The 26,066-nt window shown below is 37.1% G+C and overlaps 1 protein-coding gene across 3 annotated transcripts in view; it reads left to right on the forward strand.

Annotated features, from left to right (window-relative positions):
- The window catches only part of ZFAND3 (zinc finger AN1-type containing 3), a 338,087-nt gene that overhangs the window by 85,660 nt on the left and 226,361 nt on the right, over positions 1–26,066 (forward strand). For 2 of the 3 annotated variants that reach the window (XM_064597566.1, XM_064597564.1), the window contains one exon: positions 25,816–25,856. The exons of the other annotated variant lie outside the window; for it this stretch is intronic. In XM_064597566.1, the coding sequence (XP_064453636.1) occupies positions 25,816–25,856 (41 nt within the window). The remainder of the gene's footprint in view (positions 1–25,815; positions 25,857–26,066) is intronic. 3 annotated transcript variants of the gene reach the window in all.

The following is a 26,066-nucleotide window of genomic DNA, read 5'->3' on the forward strand; positions in this document are numbered from 1 at the left end:
TTCACCATTGTTTGATGTTCCCTGTTGGGGAACCCCTTTTCTGATTAAGGAAGTTCACTTCTATTCTTAAATGAATTTTGAAAAATCATGGGTACATGTAAATACCTAATTTTTCTCCTTTTGTTGGGATGCTCTTCTGTTTTTCTCCTTTCTTTTCTTTTCTTTTTTTTTTTTTTAAAGATTTTATTTATTTTTTGACAGAGACAGACACAGCGAGAGAGGGAACACAAGCAGGGAGAGTGGGAGAGGGAGAAGCAGGCTCCCGGCCAAGCAGGGAGCCCGATGCGGGGCTCGATCCCAGGACCCTGGGATCATGACCTGAGCCGAAGGCAGACACTTAACGACTGAGCCACCCAGGCGCCCCTCTCCTTTATTTTCTTAATGTGGTATATTATATTGATGTTTGGGTATTAAACCAGCCTGAGATTCCCAGAATAAACCCACTTTATTGTGCTGTAGTGTCCTTTTATTGCTTATTTTGGTTTGCTAAATTTTGCTTATATTTATTGCCTCTACGTTCATTAATGAGGCTGGTCTATAATTTTTATTTCTATTTTTGTTTTATTTATTTATTTATTATTTATTTATTGCTTGCCTGTAATGCATTTGTTGGGTTTTGGCATTAAGGTTATGCTAGCGTCATCAAAGGAACAGACAAGTGTTTTTCTCTTTCCATTCTCTGCTAAGTGTTTATTATTGACTTACTCTTAATTCTCCATAGATTGCCAGTAAAGCCAACTGAGCTTGAAGCTTTCTTTTCTTTTCTTTTCTTTTTTTTTTTTTTTAAAGATTTTATTTATTTATTCATTAGAGAGAGAGAGAGAGAGGGAGAAGCAGGCTCCCAAGGAGCAGGGAGCCTGATGCGGGGCTCGATCCCAGGACCCTGGGATCATGACCTGAGCTGAAGGCAGACGCTTAGCCATCTGAGCCACCCAGGCGCCTGAAGCTTTCTTTATTGGAATAATTTAAATTATGGATTTATTTTCTTTATTAGTTACAGGATTTGGTTAGATTTTCTAGTTGTTCCTAGTTTTGGTAAGTTTTTTTCCCCTACAATTTATCTACATTTCAAATTTATTGCCATAATACTGTTTGTAATATATCCTCTTTTAAAATATAGGTATGACTTACCTGTAATAAGGTATATGATGTTAAATTTACAACTCAGTGCATTTTCACAGCTCTATATTTGTATCTGTATCTCTGTCTGTATATCATTGCAATCACCATCTAGATCCACAAAACATTTCTAGGGCCCCTGTAGGCTCCTCCTTGCCCTGTCCTAGGCAAAGCTACCTCTGTAGGTAACCACTATTTTAATTTCTGTCACCACAAATTGAGTTTTACCTGTTTCATACATCATATAAGTAGAGTAGGTTCTTTTTTGTGTCTAGTTTCTTTTCCTCAGAATTATGTCTGAAAGGTGCATCTTTGTGGTTGCTGATGGTAGCAGTTCTTACTCCATTCTGTGAATATAGAAGTCTATATGTTTGTTCTCCTGTGGGTGGACGTTTGAGTTATTTTCAGTCTTTGTTATGAATTATACTGTTAGGAACATTGCTTCACATGTCCCTTGTTAGAAATCCAGTCTCAATTCTCTTGGGTATATACACAGAAGGGAATTGTTAAGTTATAGGTTATGTATGCTTAGCTCTTTCGATGGTGACTATACCAGTTTAGCAGCAGCAGTATTAGAATTCCAGTGTTCTACACATTTGTCAACATTTGGATATTTTCCGTCTTTTTGATTTTAGCCATTCTGTTGGTATTATATTGTGATTTTAATTTGCATTCTCTGATGTCTAATGATGTTGAGCAGTTCTACATTTGCTTATTGACCACAGAGGTATCCACATTTTTAAAGTGCCTATTCAGGTGTTTTGTCCATTTTAAACTTGGACGCAAGTGTCTTATTGATTTATAGGAATTCTTTGTATATAGGATAGTATATATCACATGCATACATACGAACACACACACCACTTACATAGATGAACTGCAGCTATCTTCTTCCAATTGTGATTTACTTTTCATTCTCTTAGTGTTTCGATGGACAGAAGTTCTTAATTTTAATGAATTACAGCGGAAGAGGGAAAGAATCTCAGGAGCCCATAGTGGGGCTCAATTTCACAACCCTGAGATCATGACCTGAGCCGAAACCAAGAGTCAGTTGCCCAACCAGCTGAGCCACCCAGGTGCCCCTCTTCCCATACTTACTCTTAATGTTTTAATTTATAGTGTATTTATACTTTAGTCTGAAAAAATTACGTAGCAAACTACCTTTTCAGTGTTCCTGAGATTGCACATTATGATTTAAAATTTTACTCCCTTAAACAGACTTGCAGAACACATCTCATTTTCAAGAAAATCTCAAGGGAAAGTAATTGTAAAAGTGGTGTTTAAGTAGATTTCCTTTTATGTAGAAAGCCAGTGTAGAATTTATAATCTTAAATAATGGATAATATTGCGTGTTTGCAATTTTAGATACTATCTTAAGCTGACTTAGCTCCCTAAGCAGAGTGCATTGTTTCTGTAGTTTTTTTCTTTTTGGAAAAGCATCAGTATTTTATAAAGAATAGGTAACTTGCTTGTTACTAGTATTTGTAATGATGAGGTTATTAACTCATTCAACAAATACTTGTCACCATTCCATTATGTTCTACCCATTCATTGTTCAATGCTCTGGGAATATAGCTTTTATTCTTGTTGTGGGGCAGGAGTGGGGCAAGAATAAATTAAGTATATAATAGTAAATAATAGGTAATGTTAGAAAAATAAAGCGTGCAGGCAGGCTAAGGAGTGCTGAGGTTTGGAGAATAGGAGATGTATTTTAAAATAGGGGGTGCCTGGGTGGCTCAGGTCATGGTCCCAGGGTCCTGGGATCGAGCCCCACATCGGGCTCTCTGCTCGGCGGGAAGCCTGCTTCTCCCTCTCCCACTCCCCCTGCTTGTGTTCCGTCTCTCACTGTGTCTCTCTCTGTCAAATAAATAAAATCTTAAAAAAAAAAAAAAAGGATGTACCTTAGGGAAGAATCTACAAGAACCTCGTAATAGTGGCTGCTTCTAATAGGGGGATCTGGGCATGTGGCAGGCAGGGGTGGGAATGAGACATACTTTCACTAATACTCTTTATTTAGTGCCTTTTGAATTTTCTATCATGTGATACATTTGTAAGAATAAATTTTATTAAAAGAGGCTGCAATGTTGTTAGAGATGAGGGAGTAGGGAGCTGCCCTACTTTCCACAGTCCATTCTGGTCCTTTTTCTGTGGTCAGGGCTTTCTTTCTTTCTTTCTTTTTTTTTTTTAAAGATTTTTTAATTTATTTTTTGACAGAGAGAGACACAGCGAGAGAGGGAACACAAGCAGGGGGAGTGGGAGAGGGAGAAGCCAACTCCTCGCTGAGCAGGGAGCCCGATGTGGCGCTTGATGTGGGGCTTGATCCCAGGACCCTGGGATCAGGACCTGAGCCAAAGGCAGAGGCTTAACAACTGAGCCACCCAGTGCCCCGTGGTCAGGGCTTTCTTATTCAAAAATGATACGTGGTTCTTTAATTGTAATTCCTACTAATAGCATATTAAGGAGAAAGACTCCCTGAGAAAGCAAGGGAGTTTTAAGTGGCAAATGGGTAGGAGATGAAAGTTATTATCAAATCTGGTAAAACTCTTTGCTGTTATTTTTTTTATTTTTTGAGGTATAATTGACATACGGTATTAATTACAGATGCACAACATAGTGATTTGATATTTGTATACGTTGTGAAATGGTCACCACAAGAGTCTAGTTACCATCTGTCACCTTAAAAAGTTAATGTAATATTATTTTCTATATTCCCTATGTACATTACATTTGCATGACTTATTTTATACCTGGAAGTTTGTGCTTCTTAATTTTCTTCCCCCATTTCATTACTCATCTCTTCTGTGGCAACTATAATTTGTTCTCTGTATCTATAAGTCTGGGTTTTGTTTTGATTGTTTTGTTTTTTAGATTCCACAAATAAGTGAAATCATGCGGTGTTTGTCTTTCTCTGACTTATTTAGCATAATACCCTAAAGGTCCATTCATGTTGTCACAAATGATAAGATTTCTTTTTTTCCCCTCCCTCCCTCCTTTCCTTTGTCTGAACGGTATTCCATTGTGAATATATACCACATCTTCTTTCTCCATTCATCCATCAGTGGACGTTTAGGTTTGTTTGGATGGATACCCAGTAGTGGAATTGCTGGATTGTATGGTAGCTCCATTTTGGATTTTTTTTTGAGGACCCTCCATACAGTGTTTTCCATAGTGGCTCTGCCAATTTACAGTCCTACGATCAGTGTACGAGGGTGCCCTTTCCTCCGCATCCTCACCAGCACTTATCTTTTGTCTTTTTGATGATATCCGTTCTGACAGGTGTGAGCTGATACCTCGTGATTTTGATTTGTATTTCCCTGATGATTAGTGATATTGAGCATCTTTTCATCTGCCTGTTGGTCATCTGTATGTTTTCTTTGGAAAAATGTTTATTCAGACTCTCTGCCCATTTTTTAAAATTGGATTGTTTTTTGTTATTGTATGAGTTCTTTATATATTTTGGATATTATCCCCTTATCAAAGATAAGATTTGGAAATATTTTCCCCCAGTCGGTAGATTGCCTTTTTGTTGATGATTTGTTTCACTGTGTGAAGCTTTAGTTTAATGTAGTCCCATTTGTTTATTTTTGCTTTTGTTTCCCTTGCCTTTGGAATCAGATTTAAAAAAAAAATGCTTATACTGATGTTATGGAGCTTATGGCCATTTTAAATTTACAACAAAGAAGGCAAGAATGAACAATGGGGAAAGGACAGTCTTCAATAAATGGTATTGGGAAAACTGGACAGCCACATGTAAAAGAATGAACTAAACCACTGTTACACTATATAAAAATTTACTCAAAATGGATTTAAAGACTTGAATGTAAGACCTGAAACCATAAAACTCCTAGAAGAAAATATAGGTGATAAAGCTTCTTTGCTGTTAATTTAAAATCCTGCTTAATAAGGCTGTGCTTCTTTTTCACATGGAAATAAAACCATCAATGACTAACTGCCAGTGTTCGGTTAAGCCTTTTAGAGAAGCTTTAGTCCCTTGAATAAAAGCAGTGAGGCTGGGTGAAGGTGTGATGGCCAACACCATATGCTGGGTTGCTGCCTCCATTACCACATCTGAACTGCCACTTCAGGCTTTCCTGAGGTTTCTCTTAAAAAACCCAAAAGGATTCACAGGTCCTTGGGTTAACTACTGGAGGGACCTTCTAACTGGGGCCACTAACAACATTGCAAAAGATAGAAGTAACTTAATTTTTTACCTAGATGTCGGATTCTATATGTCAATCCAGTTAACTTGTAACACTGGCGCTATTAGGGGTTAATCTTCAGTATTCTATTGTTTTGTCCTCGGTGATAACTTTTTTTGGCTTTAGCTTTTATACTTGTAAATTTGGCAAATACGATTAATGCCTGGCAAAGGTAGAGGTAGGATTAATTTGGATTCTGGATATAAAATGTTATAAGAATATAACCTCAATAAAAATCACAAAACAAAATTTTGTCTGTATCTTTTGATGTGTTTTAGGCCCTTCTTGTACGGGTCTGGTGCAGTCATGTCCATATTTCCATTAGCTGTAATCATGAATTGGATCTCGTTTACTTACCATTTTACAAACATTCTGTGTTATTTTGTGTGAAAATGGTTTCATAGATGGTTTTAAATATTAATAATTTGAGATTATAGTTGTCTTCAGAGTAATATAAAGTTGGAAAATTGGCAAAATATATTAAGCTGTAATTTAGGGTGAATCTTTACACTTCTCTAAAAAGTATTAATTTTTAAAAGGTTGTTTTGATCACGGATCTCCCAAGTTTTAGAGGTTCTTTATTTGTATGTAACAAGAATTTTTAAGCTTAGAAAGCCATTCTTATAACTCCTTTATTCATTGGGTAGAGTTGTGTCAGAATTATAATTAGCTGTATCATTAAAAGCCCTTGTAATTTAAAGTGTAAATATTGAAGCTTTCAAGTTAGATTCAATAACAAGAAACCAAAATACTGAAATAGTTGATATCTTCTTTGTTTGGAACACAAAATATTCTGGCTAGCTTTTAGACTAATAATACAGTTTCCAGAGATTGAATAAAATTGTATATCACTAATGTACCAGTAGTCTAGGTTACCACAGTTGTTTTCTGTGCACTTTGTCATTCAGGGGCTGATCATCATTTTCTGAATTTTCTAAATTACCTTCAAAGTTTCTCTGTCTACTGTATAAACCTTTACTGCTTCCTGGCTTTTACTTAACAGCACTTACTCCCTTTAACTAGTAGGGCAAGAGGGAATTTAGAGTATGTAAAATTCACATTAGGTCACTAGTAGTTATGGTTTTTGGAAAGATAAAAGAAGGTTTAACAATAGATGAGAATTTTAAAGGTATCCTTTGATTTTAATATCAATGGTAGTATACTCTAATATCATGAATAAATTAATATAAGTAGGTAGAATTGATGAAAAAGTTTTTAAACTTGCAATTTGTTCATCAAAAATATGCTTGCTTTTTAAAAATTGTTTTCCATAAATAAGTTGGAATCTGTGTGCTCTGTACCTTCAAGTTGCTCACTGCTATTACCAAACAATAGTCCCTTTGTGAGGTGTGAGGTTTTTGTTCTGTGGATATTCCCAAAGGGCTATATGAGGAAATTCTGAAATAAAGGGATAGATGAACTTTAAAAAAAAAAAAACCACTTGGCCTACTTGGAAGGGAATAAACAACTACGGGCTACAGTTTTTGCTTCTCTGGAATGCCAAATTTCAGCTCAGAGCAAATTCTTCAGCAGAGCAATAAACCTTTGAAAATTGCTTTATAATGGAAATGCTGACAGACCATTAACTATAGTGGTGCAGATGCACTGCTCTGACATACATAAGGTTTTCCCAAGTTGCTAAATACAATAAACCATGTTGGGCAGTGTACATCCTGTGGAAGCCTATATGGGTGTATACAGTTTGTCGTGTTATGCCACCTAATTATTAATGGAGAAGCTCAAACATAGCACCTTTGACATGCAGGAAAAGTATCATTTTAGAAGGAAAGAGTGGTTTAGGCTCTGCTGATGCTGATAGCTCATTTTATGTTTGCCACACTGGAAAAGGCCCAGGGTAAATTTAACATGATGCATTTAATCACCATTCCAATTACAGTGCCACTGAAGCAGATCAGTGTTTTCTTACTACCAATTCATTGGAACTTCTAGGTCATAAAGTATCATTATTAGGCATATTGGAAAGTCTCAGCCCAATGGAAATGGGGATTCTGGGATTTTTCCAATTGCTTTGAAATAGTAATGGAGGCTGCTTGGATGTACATTTTCCCCATGTAAAATGAAAATTGGAATTTAAAGGGATTGATATGACAAAGTGAGAATCCTATAATGCCCCAAGGAAGGATGAAGCAGAATGTTCACATCCAAAAGTAAAATGAGGGAAATGATGAAAAGGGGTGGATACTTCCATAGCAGCCTGTTTAATGACTGATACCCTGTTAATAATAAGTGTTATGAGAGTATGTCTTATTCCTGGCTTGTTCATAGCACCTAGCACAGTTCCTGGCACATAATGTGGGTGTAAGTTTTAATAGAATTTATTTGTGCTTGTGTATTTGAAAACGTTTTGAGGCTAGATTGTCAGGCGCCTTGCTAAATGTTGTGTAAGGTTACTAATAAAATGTGTGTGTGTGTGTACATACATACATACATAATAATACATTATATACATACACAGCTAGAATTTATAAAAGATTTCTAAAGGCATTATTAGGTACAATTTGATATGTTGAATATCATGAATTAATGCGAAGATTCAAGTGTATTTTGGGTAGAATCATGTCCTTTGAAATGAAAATATATAGTAAAAAGATCTGACATCATTACTAGATTGTAATAAGTCTGATAACCCTATACTCTAAAATCAATGCTAATTGGACCAGGCTTATCTTATCCTCTCTTTGACTAAAAAAAAAATTTCTTTTCCCACTTGACTATGGCAATTCCTAAATTTTTTTGTTCACCTGCACTTTTAAGAAAACATAGGAATTCGTGGGCACTAGCCAAGATTTTGATTCACTAAGTCTAGGGTGGAGACTGGGAATCTATGTTTTGTTGTTGTTGTTGTTTGTTTTTTAATTTCCTTTCCTTGGGTGTTTATGTACAGCCACTCCCCCTGCCCCACTTTATGATTTACTTTGAAATGAGTGGTGACAATTATTTTGGACTTTTTGGGTTCTCTGGAAATGATAACCAGCACAGTAATGTCTTGGAAGGAAAGAAATGGCTAGCATATGTCATACTGAAGGTCTTTTTAAGACTAGCGTTGACTTTCTGTCCATATTTCACCAGAAGTCTACTGTCAGAGTTTGAGGAAAGATACGATATTCTTTTTTTTTCCCCCCTGTGGCATATTCACAAAAGTTGTATTATGGAAGGTGCCTTAGAAATTATTTGGTTTATTCCCTTCCTCTTATATTTGAGTTAATCTTAAAAATGTTTGTGTTTGAATCCCAGTTGTACCTCTTATTTGTTGTTGCCTCATTTCTCTGAGCCTTGGTTTCCTATACATAAATTGGGGTTAGGGGCGCCTGGGTGGCTCAGTCAGTTGAGCGCCTGCCTTTGGCTCAGGTCATGATCGCAGAACCCTAAGATAGAGCCCTATGTCGGTCTCCCGCTCAGTGGGGAGCCTGCTTCTCCCTCTCCTTCTGCTGCTCCCCCTGCTTGTGTGTGCTCTCTCTGTCAAATAAATAAAGTTGTTGAAAAAAAATAAATTGGGGATAACAATACCTACCTACCGTACAGGTTTTTAAGGATTAAAATACACAAAAAATGCCTAGCATATATCTTGCATGTAGTAGGTGCTCAATAAATGTTAGATTTTAAGGCATATCTATTATACAAACTGTAGTATACATAAAAGCCAAAAGAGGTAGGAAAATTATAATAAATTCAAGTTAAATATCCTGTTTGTATACCTACAGGCAGTTTTTGTAAATTATGGTAAAATACATATAAAACCCACCATTTTAACTATTTTGAAGTGTACAGTTCAATGGCATTTAGTACGTTTACATTGTTGTATGTTTACATTGTTTACACTATCTAGTTTCAGAACATTTTCATCACCCTAAAAAGAAACCTGTACCCATTAAACAGTCAGTCCCTATTTCCTCTACCCCTCCCCAGACCATGCCAGTCACTAATCTTTCTGTCGTTGCGGATATGCCTATTTTGTATACTTTGTGTGAAAGGAATCATACAACTTGGGACCCTCTGTGTATGGTTTCTTTCACTTTGTATGTTTTTAAGGTCCCTGTGTGGTCTAGCATGTACCAGTACTTCATTCCTTTTTATGGCTGGATAGTATCCATTGTATGGATATACACCAAAGTTTGTTTATGCATTCATCAGTTGATGAACATTTGAGTTCTTTCCACCCTTTGGCTATTGTGACTAATGCTGCCACCAACATGCATTTACAAATTTTTGTTTGAACGCTTGTTTTCAGTTCTTTGATTCATATAGTAATTCTATATTTAACTTACTGAGGGAACCACCGAACTGTTTTCCATGGTGGATGTGCCATCTTACATCCCACCAGCAATGTATAAGGGTTCTCATTTCTCCACATCCTGGCCAGCACTATTTTTTATTATAGTTACCCAATCAGGTGTGAAGTATATCTCATTATAGTTTTGATTTGCATTTTGCTGATAACTACTGACATTAGGCATCTTTTCATTGGGCTTGTTGGCCATCTGTATATCTTCTTTGGAGAAATGTCTTTTGGTTTTTTTTGTCTTTTTGTTGAAGGCAGAATCTTTTAATTATGAAATTAATTGTATCATTTTTAGGGGGCTTCTTTGGGAATATAAAAATATTTGGGAATATAACAGTAAGGGATTGGAGTTCTTTTGAAGTAACATTTGATTGAATGTTTTATTTTTATCTATTTTTTGTAGAAATGTAACTACCTTTAATTATATAGTTTAGCCTCCTTTCGTACTCCCTGCCTCCAGTCTCCACTAGCAGATAGCCACATTTATTCCTTTCCAGATTATCATTTTATATTGGTGTTTTTTTCCATAGACTGTTCCTTTCTCAACTTTTTTGTTAACTTTATTGAAGTATAATTTATATACCATAAAATTTCACTCATTGTAGCTATACAGGTTGATGATTTTTTAGTACATTTATAGTGTTGTACCACCATTACCAAATTCAGTTTTAGAACATTTATAGCACCTTGAAAAGTTTCCTCAGCACTGTTGGTGGTAAATTTCTGTGCCCACCTCCAGGCAATCACTGATCTGCTTTCTGTTTCTATTCTATAGATTTGTCCTTTCTTGATACTTTTCACATAAATGTAATCATAATATGTAGAAAGAAGATTAGCTTCTTTCACTGAGATTAATGTTTTCAGGGTTCGTCATCCTTGTAGCATGTACCCATAGTGTGTTCCTTTTTATTGCTTAATCTGTAGATTGTATCACATTTTATTTATTCACCAGTTGATGGGCATTTGAATTGTTTCTAGATTTCGGCTATTATGAGTAATGAATGTTCATGTACAAATCGTTGTGTGGACATCCTCCCTCAGCTTTTTACTTTGAAACCTTTCAAGTCTATATAGAAAGGTTGAGATAATATAATGTGTGTGTGTGTGTGTATACATATATATAAAATAAACGTCTATATGTGCCTCACTTAGATTCACTGATTGTTAACATTTGCTCCCCATGCTTTACCTCTTTTTGTGAATACACCTTTTGCATAATTGTTTACAGATTATCATGATAGTTTATGTATTAAGTATTTCAGTATGAATCTTTAAGAATGAGGACATACATTGTCATACATAATCACAGTATCATAATCAGACTTAAAAATTAGCAATAATTTCATAACATCAACTATTTTATATACATACTGAAATTTCCCCAGTTGTTCCAAAAGTGTCTTCTAGAGCTTTTTTTTACCCCCTTTCTTCTAATCCAGGATCCAGAAATGATTTATAGTTTGCATTTGGTTATTTGTTTTGCATTTCTCTTAGTCTCTCTCTCTCTTTAAGATTTTATTTATTTATTTGGGGGGGTGGTGAGTGAGAGAGCACAAGCAGGGGGAGTGGCAGAGAGAGAGGGAGAAGCAGGCTCCCCGCTGAGCAGGGAGCCCCACTCGAGGCCCTGTCCGAGGATCCTAGGGTGATGACCTGAGCCAGAGGCAGATGTTTAACTGACTGAGCCACCCAGCTGCCCCTCTCTTAATCTCTTTTAATCTGGAATAGTTCCTCTGCTTTTTTTGTTTTTAATGTTCACTGAGGTTTAAGAATATAGGCCACTTAATCCCAAATTTTAGATTCGTGTCCTTGCTTTCTCATGATTTAAATTAAACATTTTTGGCAAGGATACCTTAAGGTTGTGTACTTTTTTCATACAACAGTGATTAAATGAAAAAGTGAGTTAAAGTGTGGAATCATGAAAAATACCTTAAATAATTTAAAACATTGAAATAGGACACATGGAATGTCTCCTTACTTGTGTAGCTAAATGAGATCACTTAGTTAAGGTATTGATTGCCAGATTGTAAAGGTATGACTTTTTGTATTTAGCAATTTATAGGAGGAAACTTTGAGATCATATGCTGTCTTGTTTTTCAATAACCTTTTACCTAATGGTTTTAGTAAGTATCATTGCTTGAAGTAGTTACTACCTGGAGGAGGGTGCATAGAGTGCTCTTACAAAATAACTTCATTGTGCAGTTGAAAAGGCATTTTGTATTGTCTTCCTTAGGTTTCTGTGTTTAGTCTCCTTGACTTTGTTACATTGTACTTTCAGTTTCAGAGAGAAATTTATTAGTAGCATGTAAGGTGTGGAGATGGATTTTATGTTTTAGAAGTTGCTTTTGATATTTGATTGCAGTTCAGCAGTCAACTGAGCAAGATAGTAGAGAAATTAATGGAATCTAGTAAGAAGGAACACTTCCTCTATAGTAAGTAAACATATATCAACTACTTTGCCAAAACCCCCCAGATTTGTTTTCTGAATGTTAAGAATTTCATATATAGTTTACTTTTTCTCTGCATTTTTGTTTTTTAAAGATTTTGGTAGAGTGGCTAGTTTTGTCATCTGTGCATCCTGAAATTGCTTATATTATGATGCTGATTAATCATGGGTAGATTCTCAGAATGTTACATTTAAATCTGTAAATACTTTTCTTTCTTTTCTTGGGAAAAGAGAATATGGTATGTCAGTAATCTCTGTAATTAATGTGGTTTGTGACTGGCTTGCCTCCCAACATGTATATCAGATGTCTCTTATTCTAGTAAGACTGATAGGTAAGTGAAGAATATGTGTTAAAGCATGGAATGCTAAAAAATAATTTAGATGCCTTAGGTTAATTTAAAACACAAATGTATATAATTTGTATTTTTTGCAGTAGGCTTAAGACCTTATCTTTGCATACTAGTCAACATTGATTTGAGAGGCATCCATATGGGCTGTATAAGCCACACAAATAATACATCATTTGTGATGGTTAAACATTAGGAATATGGCCTTTGGGACTAGGCTTTCTGGGCTGGAACCCTCATCTGCCTCTTACTAAAATCTGAACTTAGGCAAGTTACTTACAATTTCTCTGTGCCTCAGTTTTCCCATGTGCAAAATGCCAATAATAGCAATGTGTTAGTAATTGTAAAACACATGCTAGCTTAAAATGGTTACCTTGTTTAATCTTGCTGGTAACTGGCACATAAGTGCCTAAGTGTTTGTTAATCAATGTCCAGATTTGGTCTCAGTAAGTGGAGTGAGACATCTGCGAAAACCTGAGGGCACTTTAGGTTTTTATGATTTGTTCCTCAATCTTTAAAGTTGTCTTGCCCATGCCTAATATGACAGCATTCTTTTTTTAACTTTTTTCAACATGACTGACTTTTAGCTATTCAAAATATTCAACATAGATTTCATAGAAATAATGCTTTCTTTTTGCACTTATGGGTTTAGGTAGTCAACTGTGTGATCACAGCAACAAGTAAACTAGGCATAGTTATTAGGCATAGACAGATATGGGAACAAAAAAAAACAACTAGTTCTTCATAAAGCTTCAGCTTAACTGATAGGAGTGGAAATAAGCCTCTGTATTGGAAAAAAGTTTTGCTGGCTGGGAGAGCATCTGACAAGCTGTGGGCCTGTTAGTCTGCTTTATGGAGGGTCTCAAGCATAAGTAAATATAGCCAGTTGAGTGAAGTCTTGTAATGGAAACTACTGTTGTATTCTTTGAAGAAGATGCTGTTGCAGACTCACCATATTAAGGTGCCTAGTATAGGTTATCTGTTATGGGTCTGTCTTCTGCTAGATTTTAGCCTTTCATCCTATTTTTCTTGTGCTGATTAAGGTAGCTTATGTTTGTGGAAAGTAGCAAGTTCTATGACCCGGAAGGTAGATGGATCCATGATTATTAAGCTCTTCTTAGAGCAGTTTGTCACAGCTCAGCACCGGTCCTCAGCACTGGGGAGGGGGCCATGCACTCTATTACGCTGAATTCTGAGAGATGGGTCCTGAGCTTTTTAATATTTCCACCAGAGTCTTAGATGGTGGCACACAGAATATGCTCATTAAGTTTGTGAATGACATCAAGTTTGGGTAAGATAGATGATTCAATAGGCAACTGGATTAAAATTCAAAATATCTGAGGTTTAGAAAAGTTGGTGGATAGATATAGTATGTCTGTGTATGTATTCGGCAGGGTCAAGGCAAGATAATTTCCTTAAGGGAAGTAAACAGCTCTGGAAATTTAGTATAGGAGTAGGATTGGGTTGGTACCAGTGGTAGTACAAAGAATTCTATAAGGTGATAAGAAAACCAGTTAAATAAGAGTCCGTGATGCTTTTTGCATTTGAAACCACTGATAACAAGTCCTATAATTGGAGTGGTGCTTAAAGAAATCCTAGGCCATCCCTTTACGATATTTAGTATTAGACTATCACAGGGTATGCATTCAACGAAGATCTCAGAAAAATGTTCCAGAGTGAGAAAACTAGAAAGTTAGGAAATAGTCTCCATCAGAAGGTTTTAGTAGGTAGTTAACCTAGAAATAATGGAGAGTGTAGTAGTTCTCTTAGTAGATCATAATTACATTATTGTATGGTCATAGACTCATAGAATGTCATAGGTCACTGGTCTAAGTAACCCACTTTATTTTAACAAAGGCTAAGAAAACCCAAACGTGAGGTCAGACACTTAAGCCAGGCCCCTTCCTCCCAGGCCACTGCTGTTATTAGTACGATGTGGGACTCGATCCCAGGACCCTGGGATCATGACCTGAGCTGAAGGCAGATGCTTAACCATCTGAGCCACCCAGGTGCCCTCAATTTTGTATTTTATTTTATTTTATTTTATTTTTTAAAGATTTTATTTATTTATTTGAGAGAGAGAGAATGAGAGACAGAGAGCATGAGAGGGAGGAGGGTCAGAGGGAGAAGCAGACTCCCTGCTGAGCAGGGAGCCCGATGCGGGACTCGATCCTGGGACTCCAGGATCATGACCTGAGCCGAAGGCAGTCGCTTAACCAACTGAGCCACCTAGGCACCCCGCCCTCAATTTTGTATTTTAAAGTGAATGACTAAAATAACCAGGAAATGGAAATTTTAAACTTAATTCCTTTTCAGTGAGTTTTGGACTAGGAATAAGGAGAGCAGTTTCTTTTCTGCTATCATCTTTCAGCCATATCTCATTACATAAAGTAGGTGTGGTCCTGACCTTTTCACCCACCCCTTGAGAATATCCTAGTAGACTGATAAAGCACATAAAATGTTTAGAATTTGAGCAAATGAAAGGTGCTATTGGAGTATAAAAGATGTTCATTTTTTTTTAAAATTATTTATTTATTTATTTGAGAGAGAGAATGACAGAGAGAGAGAGCATGAGAGGGGGGAGGGTCAGAGAGAGAGGCAGATTCCCTGTCGAGCAGGGAGCCCGATGTGGGACTCGATCCTGGGAGTCCAGGATCATGACCTGAGCCGAAGGCAGTAGCTTAACCAACTGAGCCACCCAGGCGCCCCAAGATGTTCATTTTTTAATGTCCGTGACGTTACCTGCACATTAAAATTTTTTCTTGTGTTTATATATTGATAGATACTGCTTTCCTCTCCTCCATATTTAGTAGATGTCATGTTGGTACTTGCATCTTACCTAAATGTTATGTACTGAAATGTTGCATCTTGTAGATGTCTTTTTACTTGGATATTTTCCAGCACAAGTACCTTGTGCTTTTCTTCCTTAGCCCTACATCTACCCTTGCTAGCCTGTTTAACCTTGTAGTTTGAACCCTTGTAACTCTGTCATCTCCCAGGCTTATGTGTAATTTTCTGACAAAGAAAGATCTAATGATTTAGGTTTACTTTTCATCTTTCATAAAAATTATCCTGCATTTGATCTGATTTTCCATAAATATGGATAAGTGAATGCCTCGTAAGAGTAGATAAAATGCACGCTTCACCAGGATGAAGCAGAAGTATTTGCCACTTGGGTAGGGCAGGTTCATATATAATTCTTCAGTAGTTTTTATGTAATGATAGTTGCAAAGATGAAGGAAAATGCAAAGCTCAGTATTTTGCCTTAGACAGAGTGGTTCTAGAGTTTAATTATTAACCCATTGCAGAAGTTTCATAGCCGTCTAATTATGTTGACCACTGTTGAGGAAAAAACACTCTTACCTCCATAAATGTAGTCAGTGTCCCTTTCCCCTACTCCTTTGGGGCAGCAGCATGGCTAGCCAGGAGAAAAATAAGGGCAGGGAATACCTCAGTGTATCTCTCTCTGTTTTTTTATTCTTAGTTTAGTTCTCAAATTTTTGCTCCTTATACCAAATGGTTGGGAAATACAATCTCACTGTGCTGTTTTCATAGCAACATGAAGAATGCCTTTTGTAATGGACTGGTAGTAGTACCTAATGTAGAATTTTTAAAAATTTATTTTTTGTACCAATAATACTTTATTGAGCTATAATTTATATATAGTAAAATGCACAATCTTAAATGTATCATGTAATAAATTTTGACAAGTGTATACTTTGTATACATATAATCATCTCTCAATAAAGAACATTTTCATCACTCCAGAAAGTGCCTTCCATTTCTGTAGAATTCTAAAAAACTATTACTACAAAGTAGATGGGAATAGTTTAAGTGAGAAATTTAATAATCAGTGTGTATAAAATTTGTTTAGGTAGCTGTACAGCAGTGAACTTAGTCTTTTCTTCAGTTTTTTTTTTTTTAAAGATTTTATTTATTTATTTGACAACGAGAGAGGGAACACAAGCAGGGGGCGTGGGAGAGGGAGAAGCAGGCCTCCCGCTGAGCAGGGAGCCCGATGGCAGGGCTCGATCCCAGGGCCCTGAGATCATGACCTGAGCCGAAGGCAGACGCTTAACGGCTGAGCCACCCAGGCACCCCTTAAATTTTTTTAATAGTCTTTTTTTTTTTTTAAGATTTTATTTGTCAGAGAGCATAAGCATGGGGAGCAGCAGGCAGAGGAAGAGGCAGGCTCCTGGCTGAGCAGAGAGCCTGAAGTGGGGCTCCATCCCAGGAACCTGGGATCATGACCTGAGCCAAAGGAGATACCTAACCAACTGAGCCACTCAGGTGTCCCTTAGTCTTTTTTTTTTTTTTTTTGGGTAAGATTTTTTTATCTACTACAAAAGTGAATTCTGCTGAGCATTAGTTTTTTTCTAACATAGAGTTTAGATTTCTTAAAATATCATACATTTGCAAATGAAGAGACCAGGATATAAGGCAGCCCTCTGTTTTCTACATAAGAAAAAGAAGTGTTTAGTCAACTTGAATATAGAAACTTTTAGGGGTATAGGTGAAATAATTAAATGTCTAATTAAAATGCTAATGGTACATACATATTTTAAAACTCTATTTTGAGATAATTGTAGTTTTATATGCACTTAAAAATAATATAAAGAGATCTTCTATGTTTATTCATTTTACTCCTATGGTAAGTTCACATGCATGTTTAAGATCACAGGTTATATAAAATTATATGCATTTGTATATGTTCCTAATGTAAATTTTAAAATACTAGCTTTTCCACACACTCTTTATGAAAGCAATTTATTCAAACTTTTCACATCTTCACAGATATCAGTGTCTTTAATATTTACTAAAACCATGTTTAAAGTTATTGACCACAGTTTTTCAGTTACTCACTTCCTTACAAGTTATTTGAGATAGAGCACTTTAAAAATCTGTAAATGTTACTCTCGTTGGAAATTTTATCTGAAGCCACAAGAATCTATTCAAGTAACACTAGGAGAATTGCCATCATTTTAATTTTATTTGTGATCTTCCTAACACTTCAAGGCTTTTATTGCATTGCTTTCTAAGTGATCTTCAAAAGCCTTTTTCAGTGGCAGCTACCTCTTGTAATTATGAGATCACACTTAATACTTAAGTATTAAATGTATTTAAAACTGTATTTTACTCCCTTTAAAATTTGTTCATTGTAATAACCTTGACAAAGCATCCAACACTAGGGTTGCCTCACGTCCTTCCAGACTTAAGTGTTTCTGCCCAGTGATGAACTTGACTGTCTCGCCCTTTCACAGACTCTGACTGCGATAGATGCCCCTGGGAGTTTAAATCCATTGATACGGGCTTCCTTTTTGAAATCCCATATGCCCTTTCCCTGGGCATGACTGCATGCCTGGGTTTTTCACTTTTAGGTTTCTTGGGAGCTTTTTCCTTTTTCCCCTGTTGGTATTTAGTATAAAATTATTGGTGCCAGCCTCAAAAGTAAGGATTTAATTGTAAAACAATTCCTTTTTTTTTTTTTTCCCCCAGATAATTTTAGGGAAGAAATCCTTGTGTTTGGGTATATATATACCACTGTGTGTTAGAGTTCGTAGTGTCATTAGTTTCTCTTATTTAGAAAAATTATTCAGCATTTTTATTTAGTTCTTTGTATTTTTTTTCCCTCCTTTCCTGTGAGGGCTTTTACACGTTTTAATTTTTGTCTTCCTTTTTACTAGTTTTTTGATGACCATAGCTCATCTTGTTTTAATTGTTAGATAGTGCTAGACTAAGATCTTAGTAATGTGTACAGGGCCACAGATGATAAGGTGACTTGTTTTACATCTATATATCTTTTATTGTGGGGACTTCAAAAACCTAAAACTAGAGGTGTGTGTTGTGTCCTTGCTGTCCTTGAATTTGGTATAAAATGTTTAAGACACTGTTTATTACAGTATCCCAACTGGAATCTAAGTTGTTAAATTGAAATTATCTTTTAAAGTAGTATGACCCATATTGCTACATTCTAGAAACTAATCCCCCTTATTAACAACTCCATCTTTCCTTTGTAATATTCCCTCAGAAAGAAAACTTCGCAGACATTGAATGATTTAGAGTGATATGTAACAGTTCAGACAGGCTGGATGCACTGTTGAAAGCCTCCTTTGTCATTGCCAGCTAGGATGTCATCTGTTTGAACTGGCCTTTTTCTTGTTTGCCTGGGGTGAGCAAAGAGTGATGATTTAGTAGAGTTGTTTCTTGCTTTCTAGCTGTTGTAGGAAGTTAGACTTTCTGGCTGTAAGTATATGAGGTGGCACACAGATTGTTACTAGTCTTTAATCATCTAATCTTCTAGGCAACTGGAATGATTTTTAGAATGGAGGAGGCATTGTGATTTGATTTTTCCTTCTCTTCCTTCACCTCCCTCTCCTTCCCTTGCCTCCCCAATGTCTCCTCTTCTCTCTTCCCTTTCCTTCCTTTATATTATTAAAGAAGATTGAGCTAGGATATGTGACTAGTTGGTTTTTACAGATTAGTTGTCTTCATTAAGAAGGAAACCCCATTGGGGCACCTGGCTGGTTCAGTTGGTGGAGCGTGTGACTCTTGCTCTCGGGGTCGTGAGTTCGAGCCCCACGTTGGGTGTAGAGATTACTTAAAAAAACAAAAACAAAAACTTAGGAGCGCCTGGGTGGCTCAGTCGTTAAGTGTCTGCCTTCGGCTTGGGTCATGATCCCGGGGTCCTGGGATAGAGCCCCACATCGGGCTCCCTGTTCAGTGGAAAGCCTCCTTCTCCCTTGCCACTCGCCCTGCTTGTGTTCCCTCTCTCACTGCATCTCTCTCTGTCAAATAAATAAATAAAATCTTTAAAAAAAGAAAAAAGGAAACCCCTTTGTAGTCTAAATTCTTTCAGTTTTATTGATCCTTGCCTAACTTAGAGAAGTTTAGGGACCATAGGACTGGAAGGGCTTTGGCTGGTACTGTTGTTTTCCTTTTGAGTCTTAAATATTTTTGTATCTCAGTTTTTTTCCTCATTGTTGGACCAAAAAAAGTATTGTTGAGGAATATTGATACGGTGCTGTGTGTTTTTTTTTATTTCCTTATTTATATTAAAAATATTTTGTGGGGGGGAACCTGGCATGTGTGTGTTTTCCTGGGTGGGAAGAGATAGTAGTGTTTTATGGATGTAAAGAAAATATTATAAGTAAAATGTTTCTAGAAGTCAGGAATATTATTTTAATTCCCCCAGATGAATTAGTTGAAAGTTAATTTATCCTTCATTAAAAAATTAATATCCTTCAAAATTGGGAAATTTTTATTTCAGAAAAAAACAAATGATTAAAGTAAGATAACCATTTCTCCCATCAAGCAAAGATTTGAAAGTAATAATACTTAATGTTGGTAAGAGTTTGTTGGCAATACTTACCCAAATCATACTTTTTCATCTAGTAATTCTCCTCAGAATCAGTCTTAATGAAAGTTGTTCAAAGATTTATGACCAAAGATTTATGTCTTAAAATGGTCATTATAGGAATATTTATAATAGAAGAAATCTGGGGCAAAGATTGAACATCTAACAGCGAGTGACTAAATAAATTATATTATGTACTGGACTGTTACAGAGCAACAAACATGTTTTTCAAGAATACTTAAATATTCTTGGGAAATATTAAGTAAATATAAAAAAATGAAATTTACATATTTTTACGGCACTTTTAAAAATGAAATATGTGATCTGTGCAAAAGAAAATATGTAATGTATGTATGTCATAAAGCAATGCACGCTTGTGAACATACTACACAACTTTACCAACACTGTTAAATATAATAAATTCTTAATTATGTGTATCTATTCATAGGATAAGAAGGAATTATTTCAAATATTAACAGTTTTCATTTTGGGGGGTTGGATTATCAGTGATCTTTGGTTTTCGCTTAAATGCTTATGTTCTTTTTCTAAATTCTGTACAGGGTCATGTGTTCTCAAAACTAGAAAATATCATTAAACATTATTCATTGAAAGGAGAGAAAAATTTAAGCTGGTTTCTTTCCAACTCCATTTCATTGGAAAGAAACTTCTGAAAGTGTCTGCCACCTGTTACCTGCTCAGTGACAAGTCATGACTGGGTACACAGGATGACATTATCTACCAGTTGTAGGTAATACAGTTTGATAGAGTTCCTGAGAAATGACAGGTTGGCAGTTACAGGAATTGTGGATGCCCTTTCTTCCAGATGGTGTTTGAATGACCTTTACAAAACACATTTTTGAAATCTACTTAGGTTTTTATGTTTTATGCCTTTAGGAGAAGGGGATTCATTTCTCCATTTAACAAATATTGGGTGCCTATGAAGTACCAAACATGAGTGACCAAGAGGGTCATTTGCTAAAAGAAAACAGGAAGAGGGACTGATTTAATTTGGATGGTCAGGTGAAGCCTACTGAGGGGGTTTCAACCAGGACCTGAGTGACAAGAAAGAGCTATTCTTACTGTGATTTAAGGGTAGAGGAAACAGCATGGGCAAGAGCTCTACAGCACATTCTAGGAAAAGAAAAAAGGCCAGTGTGGTTGGAATGTAGTAAATGAGGGGAGCAAAATGGTAAGAAAGAAGAGGGGGAGGTAGGCAGAGAGAGACCGTGAGAGAACTTTATGGTTTTGGAAAGGTGTTTGAATTTTGTATTAAATGCAATAGGAAATTGTTGGATGGCATTAAGCAAGAAATAAAAATAATTTATTATTTATTTATTTTTTTTTAAAGATAGAGCAAGTGAGAGAGTGAGCACGAGCAGGGGGAAGGGCAGAGGGAGAGGGAGAAGCAGGGTCCCCTGCTGAGCAGGGAGCCCAGATGCAGGGCTCGATCCCAGGATCATGACCCAAGCTGAAGGCAGACGCTTAACCGACTGAGCCACCCCAGGCACCCCAGCACGATCTAATTTAGTTTTGAAAGATTCCTCATTGCTTTGTGGAAAATCATTAGAAGCGGTCAAGAGTGGGAATGGGGAGACCAGTAAAAAGTCATTTACAGTGGCCTAGCTGTGAGGTAACGGTGGCCAGAGTGGAAGCATTGACAAAGGAGAGAAGTAGATAGATTTGAGGTCTGTTTGGAATTAGACGCAATGGGTTTTGCTGAGTATTGTGTATGAGAGACTATAGGAAAGAGAGAGATCAAAGTTGGTTTCTAGGATTTTGACTTGAGCAACTGGAAAGAAGGTGTTACCATTTATAAAGGTGGACAAGATGCATCAGGCAAGTTTGGGAGTATTGGAAGTTCCAGTTTGAAATGTTGGCTCTGAGCTGCATATTGAGTTGTCAAATAGGCAGTTAAATATGTGAGCTTGGAGCAAGTTGAAGAGGTTTGGGATGAGGGTGAATATTTGTGAGTCTTTAGTGTATAGATAGAATATTTAAAGCCAGGGAGAAGTGGAGGTAATGAGGACTGAGCCCTGCGCTCTCCAGATAAAGGTCTTGACTGTGGAGGAGGAACCAGCAAAGGTGGCCAAAAGAGAGCAGTTAGGTGAGAAAAAGTAGGGTTGGGCGGTAAATTTGATCTAGAATCTGAACAAGAAGACAAAGTAAAGAGTTTTAAGAGGGATGCTTCTGGATGAATGCAGTTGAGTGGGGGAGGGAGTGAGAGATCAGAGACCCAACTCTGTGTATTTGTTTTGTGAGGCTGCTGTAACAAATTACCACAAATTGGATGACTCAAAACAACAGAGATTTATTCTTTTAAAGTTCTGGAGGCTGGAAGTCTAAAATCTGGCAGGGCTGCCTTCTCTCTGTGGGGCTCTAGGGGGAGAATCCATTCCTTGCTTCTTCCAACTTCTGCTAGCTTTCCCAGCATTCCTGGGTTTGGACCACATTCCTACAGTCCCTACCTCCATTTTGATACCACCTTCTCTTCTGTGCATCTCTCCAAACTCTCTGTGCCCTTTCTCAGAAACACTTGTATCATTTAGGCTCCCCTGGATAATACAGGGTAAACTCAAAATCTTTAATTCGTCTGCAAAGACCTTGTTTTCCAGATAAAATAAATTCCAGGGATTAACAAATTCCAGGGATTAGGATTTGATCTCTTTGGGTGGCCATTATTCAAGCTGCAAGTCCTTGGTTTTAGAAACATGGTAGCCTTTGGAGATCTCTGTAAGAGCAGTTTCTTTGGAGCAGTGGGACATAAGAGAATCCTATTTACCTTTCATGTTTGCTGTCACATAGAGAACTCTATTGTCTGTTTCAAGACTGCAAGACTCCTTTCTATGGGCAATCAGTAGTTGTATGCCTGTGGTTAGCTTCAAGTTTTACATGTTGAAAATGAGAAAGGAGAGAAGGTCTCAGAAGCGTCTGCCAGTTCTTTCAAGTTGTGAGTTACTGAACTGTGTGATCCAAGTTGGCATTACCAGTGGCCATTATTTCTCTAGCCAAAAGCTGGCTTCTTTTAGATTTCATACATCTCTGTTTTGATTAATAATATCAGTAGCTGTATTATTTCTTTCATAACCTGATTGATAAGCACATTGCTGTGAAATTCCTATTCAGAAAGAGGAGTGGGTGTCAGTAAGATTTAGGCATAGTGGGTATTTTAAATAAATTATCTGAAGGGAGAAAAGGGGATGCAGAGAAAAAGGCTATTTTGCCATTTTTTTTCTTACCAGCTTTGTGAAACACAGATGGTAAAACTGCACACTTGGTGCCGAGCTGCCCTCATTGGTTCTCTGCACGCTTCGCATAATTCCTGCTGGACAATGGGAAGCATCAGAAGTGATCACAAGTTACCTCTTGCTCTGTGTGCTACTGCATGGACAAAAGATAGGGACCACATCTGGAAGAGGCTTGCTTTCCTGGGGGGGAGGATTTCTAGTAACAAAGAAATTCCTTCATCCTCAGTTCTCTTTCAGTTGGAACTGAAATAACTGGCAGCCTACAGTTGCTTCCCTGTGTGTATATATATTTGGAGGGGAGGGCAGGTATTGGGCTTCCTCCTGATGAAAGGCTGTGCTTTCCCAGGGAGCTTACTTGATTACCGTACATTAAATCTGTACTTGTGGGACCATTTTCCTAAATTACCAGAGTGCTGACTCAGGGTTTATGTGTACCCTTCAGCTTTTGTATTGGGGGCAGAGGCCCTAGTATGGCATGGTGAAAAGAACACAGGTTTTGGAGTTAGCGACCAGGTTCATCCACTTACTTGCTATGTAATCTTTGGCAAATTATATACACTCTGGAAGCTTTCCTCATTTGGTAAAATGGGGTTGAAGGCATCTGGTATGCTTACCACATACTAGCCATGTAATAAAAGTTAGATTCCACAATTATAATAACATCTTTTTGTCTCTTTATTAATTTTTATTCATTTATTGATACTCAGAATTTCCTTACTGCCTTTGATGTCTTTGTATTAAGCAGAATCCTTAAAGAGATTCACCTGTTAACGTAGCATCTCTTTTGGGGAAAGAGAAGCAATGGGCCCCCACCTCCTACCCCCCTCCCCAATTTTGTCACTATGATAATTACTTGCCTTTAGGTCTTGGGTTCCAGTACATTGGAAAACAACCATAGCCGTCAGGGAATACTCCTGAGGGAGGATTTCATTAATTGTAGAATTTACTAGGGAGAGCAGAAGAAAGTTGGCTTGTTCTATATAGGAGCACCTCTGGGCAAAGACAAGGAGGGGAGTTGCTGAGGAATGAGGCTGTAAATAGGTCAGCTTATCCAACATAGAGTATTCTAGGAGGTTTGGGGAAGAAAGCCATAGGAATGAGTCCACTTGGGAGAGGATCAGGAACGGAAGCAGCAATGAGAAGAACTTAATAGAAAAGTTACTGATGGCCCACCATGTTGTGCCTGGGCTGCTTTGTAGTGCAAGGTGCTGTGTTATGCTGTGAACAAAGGATGGCCTTTGACTACTGGGTATTTACCCCTAAGATACAAATGTAGTGATCCGAAGGGGCACGTGCACCCCAATGTTTATAGCAGCAATGTCCACAATAGCCAAACCATGGAAAGAGCCATGATGTCCGTCAACAGATGAATGGATAAAGAAGATGTGGTGTGTGTACAGACAGACAGACAGACAGACAGACACACACACACACACACACACACTTGAATATTATGCAGCCATCAAAAAGAATGAAATCTTGCCATTTGCAACAACATGGATGGAGCTAGAGGGTGTTATGCTAAGTGAAATAAGTCAGTCAGAGAAAGACAAATATCATATGATCTCACTGATATGAGGAATTTGAGAAATAAGACAGAGGATCATAGGGGAAGGGAGGGAAAAATGAAACTAGGTGAAAACAGAGAGGGAGACAAACCATAAGAGACTCTTAATCTCAGGAAACAAACAGGGTTGCTGGAGTGGAGGGGGGTGGGAGGGGACGGGATGGCTGGGTGATGGACATTGGGGAGGGTATGTAATATGGTGAGCACTGTGAATTATGTAAGACTGATGAATCACCGACCTGTACCCCTGAAACAAATAATACATTATATGTTAATAATAATAATAATAAAAAAAGGATGGTCTTTGGCCAGGGTCATGCATTTCCTCTGCAGTTCCCCAGCTCTGTGACCTTGGGCGAACTGCTTGCCTGTCAAATGTAGATAAGACTGTCCTTGATTTCCTAAGATCCCTCAATTTAATAACACCTAGGAGGAGGTGGTAGGAACATTTCCTCATTAATTTAGTCATCATTTGTAACCAGTCATATGATGTTACCTGGTTGTAGAAATTTTAATGTGGTTTTTTTATTAAGTGCATTTTAGAAGCAAAACAATATGGTAATACCCATCTCACGGATGATGGAAAGATTAATAAGATAATGTATGTTAAGTGCCCATCAAAGTTAGTATTCAGTGAATTGTAGCTATTATTAACAGATGAAAAGACATGAAAAATAATTTGATTGGGAACCTCTGAAGAACGAATTTTAAACAACAGGGTCATGATGTGACCAGGATCTGAAAATAGGACTAGAATGAAGGGAAAGAAGATGAGATAAAAATTCAAATAATGTTATGGAGATACATGAGTGTGTATCTGAGCAGAAAGTTTTACTCCTTTACAGACAAAATTTTCGTTGTCTGTAGTGATTGCGGTATATGTTCCAGTGTGAACAGAGGGAATGTGGTAATCTTGTGGGACAGAATGACTCCTGTGTCATCTTCTGGGCATGTTAGAGTAATTCTGAACTTGCTGCTACATTATTTCTGAATTTTGCTAATCACAAAAAGTAAAGCATTTGTTAACACACTGATAACAAAGTGTGTGTTTGTTTTTGTTGTTTTGTTTTCATTTCCTTGTGGGAGAGGGTGGCTGATTAGGGACTTAGCACTAGGTAATAATTAGTTCAGTTGCCTGGCCAGGAGACTCTTACTTACATTTCAAACATCTTTATGTTTTCATTAGAGTAATACTGAATTTTTAGCTCTTCTTTCTTTTTTTTCTTTTTTTTTTGCCCCAGGTCCAGCAAGACTATGAACCTCTGTTCCAAATGCTTTGCTGGTAAGTGCAGAAAAGGGTTTTTTATTTATTTTATTTTTTCTTCTTCTGATTGTTTTTAAGACGATCTAAATTATTTGGCCTTCCTTTGTGTTTATGCATGGGGTTTTGTTTTCTTTGCTTGTGTGTGAAAGTAGTTTCTCCTTACCAAGATGCTTCATATATTTGCCTAGGACTATTGAAACAGCCTTCCCTGAGTGAAATGAAATCGTC

The sequence above is a fragment of the Mirounga angustirostris genome, unplaced genomic scaffold, assembly GCF_029215605.1.
Source record: "Mirounga angustirostris isolate CCGP_5_RB_7025 unplaced genomic scaffold, mMirAng1.0.hap1 SCAF_8, whole genome shotgun sequence".
Taxonomy (NCBI): domain Eukaryota; kingdom Metazoa; phylum Chordata; class Mammalia; order Carnivora; family Phocidae; genus Mirounga; species Mirounga angustirostris.